Source organism: Diadema antillarum, unplaced genomic scaffold (assembly GCF_040938485.1).
Source record: "Diadema antillarum isolate AM-2024a unplaced genomic scaffold, OU_Dant_1.0 seq00000367_RagTag, whole genome shotgun sequence".
Lineage (NCBI taxonomy): Eukaryota > Metazoa > Echinodermata > Echinoidea > Diadematoida > Diadematidae > Diadema > Diadema antillarum.
In genome coordinates this window covers 1,615,333-1,631,685 of record NW_027271368.1, presented here as the reverse complement: position 1 = coordinate 1,631,685, position 16,353 = coordinate 1,615,333, and the positions used below count along the sequence as shown (strand labels likewise).

Genomic DNA, 16,353 nt, shown 5'->3' with positions numbered 1-16,353 from the left:
CTCAAGATGGAAGTAATGTTTCAGGTATGCTTTCCCATTTGAACAGAAAGGAAAATAATTATTCCCTTGCGTCTTTAGCAACTTAGGAAAATAACAAAACAAGGCAGCATTCAGATGTGCGGTGATATTTATTGATGCATTGTTTTGTAAAGTCTGCCAGCAACTGCATATTCAATTCCATGATGTACTGGTAGGCCTACCTGTACTTGTTTTTTTTTTTTTTTTTTAATGTTCTCTTAATGAAAGGCAACTTTAATGTTTAAATCCATTGTTTGTTTTTCAGCCCTAGAAAAATACCTCATTAGGGTCATATGCTCTCTAATTTGGATATTTTGTGATGAGACAATGAGGAAGTTACGAGTGTCAAAATTGCAATTTTTGTTTTAGATCATCTATTTTTTTCTAACTGAAATTTGACTTTACATAGTGATGAAATTCTGTCATCAAGTTGTTTTTATTGCAACTGATTGACAAATTGCCCAACATTGAGGTAGTAGCCATAGTGTGAAAAACAAAAATTGGCTGCTTCTTGCAAAATGGTCCTGTGTATTGCATTTGAATGTATAAAATGTAACTTGTTGTTAGCAGTGTAGTGTGATGTCAGTACTTGACTTCAATTATTATCTTAGTGTGTTCTGTGAACAACTATTAGGGCTTTTTGTAACTTCCGTTGATGAAGTTGTAAATTCATCATTCCTGCCTTGTTTTCCTAGTTTTCAAGAATTACAGTATATATAGCATCTCAAACTTTTTTTGGTGCAATTTTGCAGTTTAAATATATTTTTTCTTACCATGTCTTTGAAAGGATCATGTGAACGTCATTCGGATTGGCTACATGAAAGACAAATGGCTGCTGCTGTGGAAGGACTTGCTGCTGCAAATCTGCATGAGGCAGGCAAAGAGCTTGAAGCAGAATGGAAAGACGTCCTCTTGGACTACTTCTGTAGACCAGGAACTTCCACCCGTGAGGTCGTAGAGAGCGACAGCGAGGATGAAGATTCCGACGACAGTCAGGGCTGTGAAGGAGAGTCTGGCGACCAGGACAGCAATGATGATGATGAGGAGGAGGAGGAGGAGGAGGAGGAGGAGGAGCTTGGGGCGTTTGGGAGTGATCAAAGTGATAACATCATGGAGCGCGCATTGAATGCATGGGACAAATGCAAGTGTGCGAGGAAATGCAAGAGGCAGCTTGCGGCCCACGAAATCATCAATCACCAACTTCAGATGCTGTCACTCACCAGGGAGCAAAGAGACATTGTTCTCATGGGCCAGCTGAGTGTTAGCCGGCCCTGCACTGCATCTTCAGGCTGTGCCAAGCCAGCCAGGAAGGACGAGAAGAAGAAGCATGTCTGTACCAGATATTTCTTCCGTGGAAAAGACGTATGTGGGGACATGTTTGTCTTCATGAACTGGTATGATTTATGTAAACTTTCAAAAGGAAACTCCGCTTCATACACAAATTCAATAAAAGAGGACATCCAATAAAAGAGGAAAATGCTTAAAATATTTTCCTTGCGTCTCTGCAATGCATTATGAAGTTATTTCCATGAAATTCGGATGTTTCCCGTTCTTACCAGATATGATAATGTGGAAGAAAGTTGTTGACCATGGGGTCAAAGGGTAATGAAAATGCTAAAATTCCCAAACACTTGCTGTCTGAATCAATATAAGGGCAAGTCCAAGATAATAGTCTGGGTGCCAGAGGCTGAACCTTGTTTTACCGTCCACCCAATGTTTTTTGATGGTTTTACCCTATTTCGGGGGTGCTGAATCCGAATCCGGATGATGCAACTCTTGCATCCTTGAGGGTTTTGAGATATTCAAGATGGCCGCCAAGATGGCCGCCAAAACCGGAAATTCCCACATATTTCCTTCTAAATGGTGAGATATTGAAAACAAGTGATGGTTTTACCCTATGTCGAGGGTGCTGAATCCGAATCCGGATGATGCAACTCTTGCATCCTTGAGGGTTTTGAGATATTCAAGATGGCTGCCAAAATGGCCGCCAAAACCGAAAATTCCCACGTATTTCTTTCTAAATGGTGTAAAATTGAAAAGAATTGATGATTCTCCCTATTTGGAAGGTGCTGAATCCGAATCTAGATGATGCAACTCTTGCATCCATGAAGTTTTTGAGATATTTAAGATGGCCGCCAAAATGGCCGCCAATTAAAAGCGGAAATTCCCATGTATTTCCTTCTAAATGTTGAGAAATTAAAAACAATTGATGGTTTTACCCTATTTCGAGGGTGCTGAATCCGAATCTGGATGATGCAGCTCTTGCATTAATGAAGTTTTAGAGATATTCAAGATGGCCGCCAAAATGGCCGCCAATTAAAACCGGATATTCCCACGTATTTCCTTCTAAATGTTGAGAAATTAAAAATAATTGATGGTTTTACCCTATTTCGAGGGTGCTGAATCCGAATCTGGATGATGCAACTCTTGTATCCATGAACTTTTAGAGATGTTCAAGATGGCGGCCAAGATGGCCGCCAATTAAAACCAGAAATTCCCACGTATTTCCGTGTAAATGGTGAGATGTTGAAAACAATTGATGGTTTTACCCTATTTCGAGGGTGCTGAATCCGAATCTGGATGATGCAACTCTTGCATCCTTGAAGATTTTGGGATATTTAATGTGGCCGTCAAAATGGCCACCAGAACCGAAAATTCCCACGTATTTCCTTCTAAATGGTAAGAAATTGAAAACAATTGATGGTTTTACCCTATTTCGAGGGTGCTGAATCAGAATCTAGATAGTGCAACTCCTGCATTGTTGAAGATTTTGAGATATTCAATATGGCCGTTAAAATGGCCGCCCAAAACGAAGTTCCCATGTATTTCCTTCTAAATGGTGACAATTTGAAAGCAATTGGTGGTTTTTATCTTATTTTGAGTGTGCTGAATCCGAAGCTCATGATACAACTCTTGCATCCTTAAGGGTTTTGAGATGATAAAGATGGTCGCCAAAAATGACCGTGAAAAACGGAAATTCATATGTAGACCCCCTATTTCCTTCTTAATGGTGTAAAATATAAAACAGTTGGTGGTTTTACACTTTTTTTTATTTTGCTGAATTTGAAGCTCCAGTATACAGCTCTTACTTCCTTGAGGGTTTTGAGATAATAAAGATGGCCGCCAGAATGGCCCCTAAATGGCCGTCAAAAACGAAAATTTCCATGTAAGCCCTATATTACCTTCTAAATGGTGTAAAATTGAAAACAATTGGCGGTTTTACTCTATTTCGAGGGTGCTGAATCCGAACCTGGTTGATGCAACTTTCGTGTTCTTTTTTAAGGGTTTTGAGATGTCCAAGATGACCGCCAAAATAACTGTCAAAAATTGGTAAATTTTAGGCCCTATTCAGCACCCTCGAAACTTGGTTGTTGAAATTCGTCCATTCTTTAGGGTTTTTAGACGTCCAAGATGACAGCCAAAATAAGTGGCAGAAATTCCAATGTTAATATATTTTTTCTTAATGGTAAAAATTTTAAAATAAATTGATGGTCTTATGCTATTTGGGGTGCTGAAGGTTTCTGAAGGTTTTCGGACATCTATAAATGTCATGTATGAACGGAAACTTCTTAACATGTTCTTATACTGAAATGGTGAAGTATTGTGTTCCAACGAGAAGCGGGAGATTAAACCCATGCAGGGTGAAAAGCAATAATTCGTATTCTTGAATTCAACTCAGTGGAGCGAATTTGTCAAATCAGCCAAAATTTATTGACAGTCAAAATGACTGTCACAATGGTATTGTAATGTACTGAGATATTCCGATATGTCTCAAACGGAACTTTGACACGTACTGGAAAAAAAGAAATGATATTGACATAATACTGAAACGTATATATACGCAAAGAAAGATACGACTGAAAATGTCTGTAGCATAATTATTATGAAATAATGCTTTTGGTTGCCAATAATATGGCTCCATAGATGTAAAGTTAATCCTTTTCGGCTATCAATAGAGTAAAATTAAATTATGGCATGTTGGCATTTGGTGTTGAAACTTGTCTTGTATTCTGACGAGTCTCGCCTTGTATTCTTGTGAAACTTGCCGCATATTCTGATTAGGTCATTGGAAATGGTTGCATCCATGACCACTATAGTAGATATCAATAAGGGTAATTTCAAAAGCACTCTGTGCGATTATGATATTCGTAAGTACTGGATTATCAAGTATTACCTTCCATGTTGTCGTTTGATTTTTATTTAGTTTTTTTTTTTTCACGGCGCGTTACCTGTGATTTGTCCGTCCCCTCGTGTGTGTTTGTAATAGATTATATATACATAAGTATATACATATACACATACATAATGTTACATCATATTGAAGAAAAAATTGAAGCATAACAATAAAAATGTCCCACTCGTGTCTTCAACAATGTCATCAAGACCACCAATATAAACCAAATAACCAATTTGAGTGTTCATGGATAAAGAGATTAAAACTGCTCATGAATTAAGGCAGGTAATGTTGGGTAATTTCAGTACACTTCTCTACATCACTATCACAATATGATTTAGATGAGCATGTCTTGTCCATTAATTGTTAGAGTTCAAAACTTATCCATTATATGTAGAGGAAACAGTGTAATCTTGCAATTATTCAACCGTATCTGTAGTTTTGAAGGGTTAATTGCTGGCACACTTGTATCGTACCAACTCAAAGATATCCAGTAGATCTGGTTTCACTGTATATACAGCAAGTTCAAACTGTGCCATTGACGAAAACCATCAATTGTTATCAATTTCTCACCATTTATGAGAAGAAAATACATTGGAGTTTCCGTTTTGGCGGCCATTTTGGCGGCCATCTTGACTATCTCGAGGTGCATCATCCAGATTCGGATTCAGCACCCTCGAAATAGGGTAAAACCATCAACTGTTTTCTATTTCTCACCATTTAAAAGGTAATACATAGAAATTTCCGGTTTTGATTGGTGGCCATTTTGGCGGCCATCTTGAATATCTCAACACCCTCAAGGATGCAAGGTTTGCATCATCCAGACTCGGATTCAACACCATAGAAATAGGGTAGATCCATCAATTGTTTTCAATATCTCACCATTTAGAAGGAAATACATGAGAATTTCCGGTTTTATAAGATTGGCGGCCATTTTGACAACCATTTTGGCGGCCATCGTGAATATCTCAAAAACTTCATGGATGCATGAGTTGCATCATCCAGATTCGGATTCAGCACCTTCCAAGTAGGGAGAATCATCAATCATTTCCAATTTCTCACCATTTAGAAGGAAATACGTGGGAATTTTCGGTTTTGGTGACCATTTTGGCGGCCATCTTGAATATCTCAAAATCCTCAAGGATGCAAGAGTTGCATCATCCAGATTCGGATTCAGCACCCTCGAAATAGGGTAAAACCATCAATTGTTTTCAATATCTCACCTTTTAGAAGGAAATACGTGGGAATTTCCGGTTTTGGCGGCCATTTTGGCGGCCATCTTGAATATCTCGGAATCCTCAAGGATGCAAGAGTTGCATCATCCAGATTCGGATTCAGCACCCTCGAAATAGGGTAAATCCATCAATTGTTTTCAATATCTCACCATTTAGAAGGAAATACGTGGGGATTTCCGGTTTTGGCGGCCATTTTGGCGGCCATCTTGAATATCTCAAAACCCTCAAGGATGCAAGAGTTGCATCATCCAGATTCGGATTCAGCACCCCCGAAATAGGGTAATATCATCAAAAAACATCGGGTGGACGGTAAAACAAGGTTAGGCCCAAAAAGTGGCTTTGGCACCCAGACTATAATGTCCCCTCAGATGCTCAAAATTCATCTTGATTTAATCGAAAAGTTATTGATATCATGTTGTAGCCAAAGAGTTAAGTTATATATTTCCAGCAAAGAAAATATTGAATTATGCAAATTTATGCAAGAAATATGACCTTAATTTGCATAAAGTAAAAACAAACCTTACGTATGGGACAAATTAAAAATATTCATATAAAATCAGTTGAATTTGTCCTTGACCTAGTTCCTTTATGGACATGACCCCTGTATGAGCTAGTATAATTTCCAATTGGTAAGACAAGGTCAGCACATTAATTATGCAAATTATGCACTTTCCCAGAACGAAGTGTCCCATACGTAAGGATTTGAGTATGTTTTTTTAAGTTTTCTCTAAAGATTTCTGACATTGACCAATCATACTTCAGGAAGTTCTAATTTATTCATTTTAACTCCAGATTAGCAAAACTAAATGTGGAAATTTAATTAGTCCTTCGTCTTATAACTAATTAAAGTTTGCTTACGTATGGGACAAATGCCTTACGTATGGGACATTACATGCAAAGTGAATGGGAAAACCGCCTTTTGACATGGATGCTATATGTCCTTACATTTGTTTGGTTAATGGTTATCTTTGCACCTACTCTGAAGGATATGTCTATATATCTGCCTCTCCTACTCAGTTGACCTCAGGGAGAGTGTAAGAACAGCATTATTGAGTCATTCTATGATTAAGAAAGGAAAATAAAGAATATTCATTCATTTTCTTATTTTCATTACAGGCTGTGCAGCTGGTCTTAAATTAGCATTCCTCCCTTTAACATTTTGATATTGGATATTTTCTTAATTCAGTTATCATTTTCAACTTTACCTCTCTACAAAATGACTTTGTCCAAGAGAATGGGATTCTCTGAGTGTCATTTTAGGTGCAGTACATTGTTCAGCATGTACTACAGGCTGTACAGCCTCAAAAGGGAAATCAAAACAATTGTGCTTGTGGAGCTCATCAATGACAACATTACAGGTCTTACTGAATAGAAAAATCACTTGAGGTGACAGCAGGTAACTTTGCCATTACTAGAGTTGATAGCAAAGGAAAAACCCTATGAGAATACTTTTTATTTTGATATGATGTTTAATATTTCAACTGCACACCCTCAGAATATGTCATGACTTTATCAAGGTCATGACCATGATTTTTGAAAATCCGGTAAAATGAAGACTATAGTTTACATTTACCATGAACCACAATATCAATACTGGTTCTCTGGTTGGAGTGCTAAAAACACAAACTACACAATTTTTTTCTATTTTGTGTTTGAGGAGACAGATGTGCTCTGAGACACCTTCATCAAATCATACTTACTTTGTACCCCACATCTACACAATTATCAACATACATTGCAATCTGGTAGTGTATGATCAAATGAGGTTATTAGAATTTATCAAAATTGTAAGTTTCAGATCAGTGAGTTACTTAAGTGTTTCAAATCTAGAATTACATTTTCTCTTAGGATTTGAATACAAATGATAATCTTTCCTGTTTCATTACACAATCATTATGTATGTACAAAGTATCAACACAAATTTTGTGGTCTGTGGTTTCATAGACTTGAAGCCATGCAATTTGAGAAAAAAAAGCCAGCATAGGTACATACATTCTTCTAAGTAGATCTCTTTGTTCTACCACGGCTTTTAAAGTCTAAAAGTTTCATTAAAATTTGATTGATTTTGCAGAAGCTAAAATTCACGTGGCAAAACATGTTGATTACAGAGCAAAATGAATTACTCTTGTTGTTGTGTTTTGTGCTGCATTTCAAACAATTATAAAGCTCTATAAAAACTTAGACAACTTGCAAGGTAAGCCTAGAACTACTGAAAGTACCCACTTCAAACTGTATTTCCAAATTACACCGTACATGACATTTGATTTTACAGTTGAAATTATCAAGACTACAAATTAGTCATGGTACATGTGCATGTATGCTACATCAAGGTCACAAGCTAGAATTTGCACATTTTTTTTTTTTCAGTTGATAAAAATATTGACCAGAGTATTACAAATGGGCTAGAAATAGAGTGTCAGTATATACTGTATCTGTATGTATAGACATCATGAGGACGATGTTAATGCATGACAGAATCCAAACTAAGATATTTAATTGTAAATTGGTAATTACTTTTATTTGTCTTATTTTAGCTTTTGTTACATATGTAGGTACCTGAACTGGGAAAGCACCTACTTAGCAGTCTATTTCATTTGTTAAATGTTGTAGTATGATTTGTGGAACTGAATATGACACTATGGGAAAATTCAAAGTCATTCCCATGAATACACTTGTGCACTAAAGACATATGTCCCATACGTAAGTTGAGCCATGTCCCATACGTAAGGTGTACTTTCGTTAATTAAACCAACTTCATGAAAAAATGCTTTATTCTTTTGCAATGAAACTTTGCTGAAAGATACTTCAGTATTGTACCTTTCTTCACTTCTAAACAGAACTTGATCAATAAGGTACTTTCAGAGAACTTTCAAGTCAAACTTTTTTTTGAAAAATCCAGTTTTTCTCTGGTCCCATACGTAAGTTGCCATATTTTTCTTAATAAAATAATTAACCCAAGGTCAAATGACATCAAACTTAAACACAATGTTCTTCTCAGGGATACCAGTCATCCTGATGATAAACAGTAAAATCCAAGTGCTCCTTCATTACTTTTCAGAGGTTTGAAATCTCTGAATGTCCCATACGTAAGGTACGCGATATCTTGGACTTGCCCATAAAAAGATAGCAATCTGCATTTGACCTGGGGCCCATTGCATAAAAGTTACAATTGTGGTAACTTTGCCATCCAATGGTAACTTCCATGGAATTCTTGATTTTGATTGGCGGTTGAGTATTGTTACCATGGTAGTTACCATTGGATGGCAAAGTTACCATAATTGTATACTTTTATGCAACGGGCCCCTGGTCCAAACCATGCATGTGAATACAAATACCCAATACACTTGGGATTGTGCAGTCAAACTTTGAAACATGTCATTTCAATAATTTTTAAATCATATGTGAATTTGCATGTCGTCTCACATTGTCAAGATGTGTACTTCAGACTTATTGAAAGCATATTATCCAAGATGGTGGAGCCATACCACTCACCACAGCGATACTGCTAATTAAATGTTCTTTTTTTTTTTCTCTCTTTCTCTCTGAATAGGATCTCCTATAGAAAGCTGGATAGATTGGAGAAGTTGATAAAGGAGCATGGCCTTGCAAGAGGGGTGATCATGATGAGGAAGCCTGCAGCAGCTAGGTCCGAGATCTTCAGCCCAGATGACAGGAGAAATGCTGTGTGTTTTATCACAAACTACGCTGAGGAGTCGGCTGTTCTCCTGCCAGGTCATATGCCACGATGCAAGACGTCTGGTATCCATCTCCTACCAAGCTCGGTTTCTGAGATTTCTTTGTACAAGCTGTATCAAGCTGCAAGTATACAAAATGGTAGGCATCTCTGAAGTTCCATACTTTTGTAGTAATACTGTATTACCTTCAATTTTGTTCTAGCATGAAATTTAGCACAGGCACGTTGAAATCTAAATCAAAGGGCATATCTATTTTTGGTACTCCAGCTGTAGGCCTATTCTTACTTTTTGAGTAAAAAAAAAAAACTACCAAAAAAAAAAAACCTGTCGCAACAATATGTTGATCAGAATTTGCACTGGTACTAGTAGGCATTAGTGAAAATGCAAAAATTTTCCTGGTAAATTAATTTTTGCGTATTTCGCGCTACATCTGGCTATAGCGTGAATTCTAAAACCCGCAAAAATATCTTCACAATTTTCTCTATACGCTTTGAACGAGTTAATAATGGTGCAACATGAATTCAAGAACCCACAAATATATATGTGACCCTGCATCACAAAACCAACACAAAGTGGCCAGACATGGATTTTTAGTTACGAGCAGACTCTAAGCTTTTAAATGATGTATAACTCAATTCAAATGGACTCTAACTTATCTAAATATTGAAACAAGGAAAAGTAGAAATTACGCGGTGCGTAATATATGTCCCCGCCGGAAGTAGCATTTTGTAGCAAAATGTACAATATATAGGTAAAAAATCAAGGTCAAAGGTCAAAGAAGTCAAAGGTCAAAATTCTGTGTAGAAGTTTTGAAGCCCTCACCTACATGTGTAGTGCCATCACATAAAGCAAACGGAATCATAATCGGTTGAGAAATGGCGAAGGAGTAGCATTTTGTAGCAAAATGTACAATATAGCTCAAAAATCAAGGTCAAAGGTCAAAGAAGTCAAAGGTCAAAATTCTGTGTAGAAGTTTTGAAGCCCTCACCTAACATGCCATCACATAAAGCAAACGGAATCGAAATTGGGTTAGAAATGGCGAAGGAGTAGTATTTTGCAGCAAAATGTACAATATAGGTCAAAACTCAAGGTCAAAGAAGTCAAAGGTCAAAATTCTGTGTAGATGCTTTGAAGCCCTCACCTAGTGCCATCACATAAAGCAAACGGAATCGAAATTGGGTTAGAAATGGCGAAGGAGTAGCATTTTGTAGCAAAATGTACAATATAGGTCAAAAATCAAGGTCAAAGGTCAAAGAAGTCAAAGGTCAAAATTCTGTGTAGAAGTTTTGAAGCCCTCACCTAGTGCCATCACATAAAGCAAACAGAATCGAAATTGGGTTAGAAATGGCAAAGGAGTAGCATTTTGTAGCCAATGTACAATGTAGGTCAAAAATCAAGGTCAAAGGTCAAAGAAGTCAAAGGTCAAAATTCTGTGTAGAAGTTATGAAGCCCTCACCTAGTGCCATCACATAAAGCAAACGGAATCGAAATCGGGTTAGAAATGGTGAAGGAGTAGCATTTTGTAGCAAAATGTACAATATAGGTCAAAGGTCAAGGTCAAAGGTCACAACTGAAATTCTGTGTAGAAGTTTCAAAGCTCCCATGTAGTGCTATCATATAAAGCAAACAGAATCAAAATTGGCTTATAAATGACAGAGAAGTAGCGAATTGAACATTTTGATCACACACGGACACACACACGGACGGACACACGGACACACACACGTACGGAGCCGGTTTCATAGTCCCCTGCTCGAACTCGTTCGGCGGGGACAAAAAAGGACACTCTGGAAAGAGTGAACTGAGAAGGCAGGTTCCGAAATATAGGGTCTTTTCAAGCACTTAATCTTTACCAAGCCATGCTAGCTGTGCGATGAATGGAACAAAAACAGGATGTTGACCAGCAGAGTAACAGCAATGAAGGGATTATTAGATTGAAGTGAAATTGAGCATGCGTCATTAAAGGACAAGTTCACCTTCATAAACATGAGTATTGAGAGAATGTAGCAATATTAGTAGAACACATCATTGAAAGTTTGAGGAAAATCAGACAATCCGTTCAAAAGTTATGAATTTTTGAAGTTTTTGTGCAGTACCCGCTGGATGAGAAGACTACTGCAGTGTATGAATAACTTAGATGTCACATGCGTACAACAATATAAGGAAAATATAAAGAGAATTTCACAAAATTCCATCTTTTGAAAAAAGTACACATTCCCCTGACTCGTTACCGATAAATGTTATGGGTAATATTATTCCCCCTGCCTTTAGAAAGAGGCAAGTCAATTGCTCTTTTATTATGCGACAAAAGTGAAAATATGTTGAATTTTCTTTTATATTTTCTTTATACTGTTGTACGCATATGACTCACAAGCTGTAGTAGTCTCCTCATCCAGCGGTTCCAACACAAAAATTTAAAAAATTCATAACTTTTGCATCGATTGTCCAATTTTCCTCAAACTTTCACAGATGTGTTCTACTAATATTGTTGCATTTTCTCAATCCTTATGTTTATGAAGGTGAACTTGTCCTTTAATGCATTCTGTAGACTAATGCCGACTCTCAATGCAGTAGCATCATTCTTCACAAAGTTATTAGAGTTGACTGTGAAGAGTATGGACAGGGTTTTAATAAAATGAAAAGAGGGCTCTATGAGAAACACCTAATGACACTATTCCACCAAAAAGTATTTGAGAAAAACTGCTGAAAACATAAGTTCCTGTTTGTTTTATGATCCAAAACTCTAACATAGTGTAGAAGACTTGCTCTTTCAGAAAATACCTGTATGAAAAACTCAAGATTGGTTTAATTTGACCCATTTCACCTATTTTCAGTCCTCACACAAAATCACTGCGTGCGACTTTTTGTTCATTTTGTGATGCACTATCACATATGTTTTGATCTTCTCAGCGTGAAAAATTAATGGCATGTAAATACAATATCAGCATTACTGTAGAGGTCATAGAAAGGCATAAAAGTTAGCAACAGATGACTTGAGACCTGTTCTATTTACATGTAATAGCAATTACGCTTTATTTTTTTCTTTTCACATTGATATCCTGTATGATGTATATGTGACTGAGCATAATATGATAATACTCTCATAATCATAGAGTTAAGAATTACCTGTGGTATTTACATGCAAGAGGAAAATACCTCAATAGTGCAGTAATATGCCCATTCAGTCATAATACAATACATTTGGCTAATTCTCGGTGCAATAGATAATTTGTGAGCTTTGTATAAACATCGCATAAAATTTGGAAGCCAGCAGATGTATAACACTTTGAAACAAGCAGGTATTCAAAAGTTCCAATGAAAGGACAAATCTGTGTCAGTCATTTGCAAAATTATATGTAGTTTCTAAAACTGCAGACTTTGCATAAGACAGATCACATAGCAGTATTAAGTTCAGTATCATTGATGTCAAACATCTTTTTCATCCCATTCCCTTAATTCCTCTTGTATAGGCTTCTTATTCAAAGTCACATTTTCTTTATTCCCAAGAGATGTATACATACAGTAAAAAAAAAAGGAAAAAAAAAAGAGAGAGACCACACATTCATCATCCATAAAACCAGCAAAAAGTAGCTATTTACAATGTACAGTATATTGTTTTAAGCTTCTATTGTTAACCTTAAACTTATCCTTGTTCTACCCAATCTATCTGCTAAAGGTTCCCGAGCTATGCCGTACGAAACCTTCTGCCAGGTTTGGCAACACCAAGTTCCCTCTATTGTGACTGCCAAACAAAAAACTAACCTTTGCCAAACATGCCAACGGGACTCGACTGCTCTCCTACGCACTGCCAACAAGTCAGAGAAGGTGAAGTTGAAGGTATGGAGGCTGTTAAAACGTCACATCGATGATGAAGAGAATGCCATTGAGCATTATAGGGAAGAGACGACAGCAGCACAACAGAGCATCCAGGCAGACCCTGCTGATTTTGGTCATCATTCTCCATGCTCTCGTGTTGGGAAGATGCACTACAGTTTCGGCTTCAGCCAGCAGCTCCACTATCCTGCCGACCCCCAGCGTTCTGGCCCTGCAGGCTTCTTGAGCGCCAGAAAATGCGGTATTTTCGGCATCAACTGTGAAGGCATTCCCAAACAGGTCTGAATTTTATGATACATGTCTTCTTTTCTGTTATCATCATGATGGTATTGAGGCCGTTCACGAGTCAACTGGTGCTCTATATTGTTAAAAAAAAAACAAAAAAACACTGTGAGTTGTCACAGGGTTTTATAGTCTAATCAATTCTTTGTATCATTTGTTTTGTTATATTGTCAAACATTTCACTAGCTTATCGCCATGATGAATGCCATAAAATGCATATTTTTAGACTGGTTTATGTTGAAGAGTCAAGCCACATGATATTCCTTGACCACATGAAATTTATTTGGTGTCATATGATATTCCTTGTTGGTCTCTTGTAGAAAGGAGCTCTTTTCGCTGTGCTCAACTTCTGCTGTTCAAATAATATTGATGGCACCCTATGAGTTAAAGGGATCGTACAGTTTTGGTTGAGACCTAATTTCAGGTTTCTAACGTTTTTTGGTGAGATAATGAGTAACCTCTTATGAAATATGAAAGAGCATGTGATTCTATGAGGAATTCAACATTTATTTGATGAAAATTGGTTTTGAAATGGCTGAGATATCCAAAAAAGAGGGATTCTAATAAAGTGTGGGACCCACACTTTATTACGATCACTATGTTTTACTTTGTTTTTGGATGTTTCAGTCATTCCAAACCCGATTTTCATCAAATAAACTTTGAATTCCTCTTAAATGGTATGCTCTGTACTATATCATAAGTGTTTTCTTGGTATCTCGATAAAAGTTAAAAGCGCAATTATCATCTCCACCAATACTGTACCATCCCTTTAAGAGACTCCTTATTCATGGTTACTACACGAGCAATTGCGCTATATGTATTTTGTTATGCAATTTTTTCCCAACATTCTGTCTTTTAATGCATTTTTTTCTGCATTCTCTATTTTTGTCTTGATCCATTTTATTAGGTGAACTTCCTCATTGATGAAGGTGTCCAACATGCCAAGAACTCTGTTGCTGCTCTTTCCTATCTACACCACTTTTTTCAGCATTTTGGGCTAGGGGAGAAGATGGTGAGTCTCCACTGTGACAGTCCATCAGGGCAGACCCGGAACCAATTTCTCCTGTGGTATCTGGCCTGGCGATGTATCAGTGGGTTACACGAGGACATCACACTGAACTTCATGGTGGGCGGCCATGCAAACTTTGCCCCACAGTACTGCTTCAGCCTGCTCAAAAGGAAGTTTCGCTCGTCAGTCGTGTCCACACTGGCAGACATTGCTGGAGTCGTTGAGGCTTCATCTTCTCGTGGGATCAACATCGCACAATTAGTGGGAGATGAAGGAGGGCAGCAACAAGTACCAAGCTATGCCTGGGATGAGTTCTTCTGTCCTCACTTCCAACCTATCCAAGACATTGAGTCCTTCTACCACTTCAGGTGTGTATTATATGCTTTGCCTACCTCGGATGCACACTCCCGTTTTTAAGGTCCTTAGTTGTTCATTTTGAAGGTGTCTGTGGGTATATCATGTATATAGGATTATGAATGAGTTAGTAATTTTTATGCATGGTGTGTCTCTTTTAACTGGACATATGGGATTATGACAGAATTGCGGAATATTCATACAAGGTGCGCCTCTTTTTACTTTTGTAATATTATTGTCACACAAATGATGGAGTGGCCATTGCTAACCCATGTAAAGTTGTAGTGTTGCTAAAGTTTAACAGTAGTTGAGTAGAGAGCTGATGAACAGTGTTCAGTCATTCATCGATCATAATTTATGTCTTGAATTAATTGTTGCTGTCTGATGGACTGTATAGTTAGAGTAGAAAATGAAGCAGATGAAGCCAATTTTTCCACACATCTCTCTCTTCCAAAGGTTTTCCAATTCAGAGCCTGGAGTAGTGTACTGCCGTGAATTTTCCAGCTGTGAAGAAAAGAAATGCTTTCTTCTCAAGCAGGGTGTCAGTCTCCCACAGACCCTTCCACCGCCTATTCCAGCGCCAGGACTGTCTGTCGACCGGCAGCGCTACCTCGACACAAAGATACGACCATTGTGCAGACCAGAAGCAAGAGATGTGACCAGTCCATCCCCTCAGAGTAAAGAGTCAGACTCTTTTGATCCACAGAAATAATTGAAGCAAGAGATGTGTGACCTGTTAATCCCCAGATAGTAAAGGGTCAAACTCTCTTGATCCACAGAACAAAATTCACTTAATGAGTCAACCTTGGTGCTGTCAATGATGTGAGATTGATGACGATCATCCCCAGGAGAGGAGTCAAACTTCATATAGAATTTGGCCTCCTGTCAAGTGTTACATTTCTTGTAGCTTGGTATCTGTTGATAATACACCATGTATGCAATTCAGTGCACTGCGGTTCTAATAAACATGGTTATAACAAAATTCAGGTTAAAACAACATGAACATTCTGGCCACATTATTCACTCTGTGTATCTAAACTCTGTTGACTCGTATCTGAATACATTTATCAGTAATCTATTTCACTCTTGTTACTCATACTTTTGAATTAATACTTAATTTTCGGATTAATGAACCTTCGGAATAGCAAACCCTATTTCATTTTTGGATTAACGAACCTTTGGAATAACGAATCTTCGGAATAACGAATCTTCGGAATAATGAACCTTCGGACTAAAGAACCTTCAGAATAACGAACCTTCGGAATAACGAGCTGTAACCATCCACTCAATGGCTGTTTTGTGTTCAACCGTTCAACTCAAACTTTGCTATCCCCAAGCACAGTTTCTTCTTCTTCTTCTGATTAAGTCTGCCTCCTTCAATAGACTGAAGATTCTTGCAGACTGGTGCTATTTACATTATAATACAATTTATTTACAGATATTTACAAGCACATAGAAAATTTGACGAAAATAACTAGCCACTGTGATCAACCGTTAGACGGTTTCGAAATGATCCCACAGATGGCGCTGAAACAATTTCTGACGACAGGGAATTCCAAGGTAAAATGTACACATATGCCTAAGAAATGTGTGGAGCAGCGCTGTAATGAACAAGGTATTCGTTGGGTAACAATAAAATTGTGAAATATTAACCAAAAAGGTTTGTTGGAGTTGCAATCTCAGAATGGGGTCAGGCTAACTCGGACTCAGTGACAACTTGGCCTTGCTTTGATGGCGGGACCGAGTTGTCCC

At 37.6% G+C, this 16,353-nt stretch overlaps 1 protein-coding gene across 1 annotated transcript; it reads left to right on the top strand.

Moving 5' to 3' along the window:
• The first annotated feature begins 8,982 nt into the window (after positions 1-8,982).
• On the top strand, positions 8,983-15,429 carry LOC139731234 (uncharacterized). Its single transcript, XM_071642121.1, has 4 exons — positions 8,983-9,261; positions 12,799-13,235; positions 14,146-14,615; positions 15,058-15,429. Exons 1-4 carry the CDS (start codon positions 9,048-9,050, stop codon positions 15,311-15,313), a joined length of 1,377 nt encoding a protein of 458 aa, XP_071498222.1. The 5' UTR covers positions 8,983-9,047; the 3' UTR covers positions 15,314-15,429.
• The last annotated feature ends 924 nt before the right edge of the window (positions 15,430-16,353 follow it).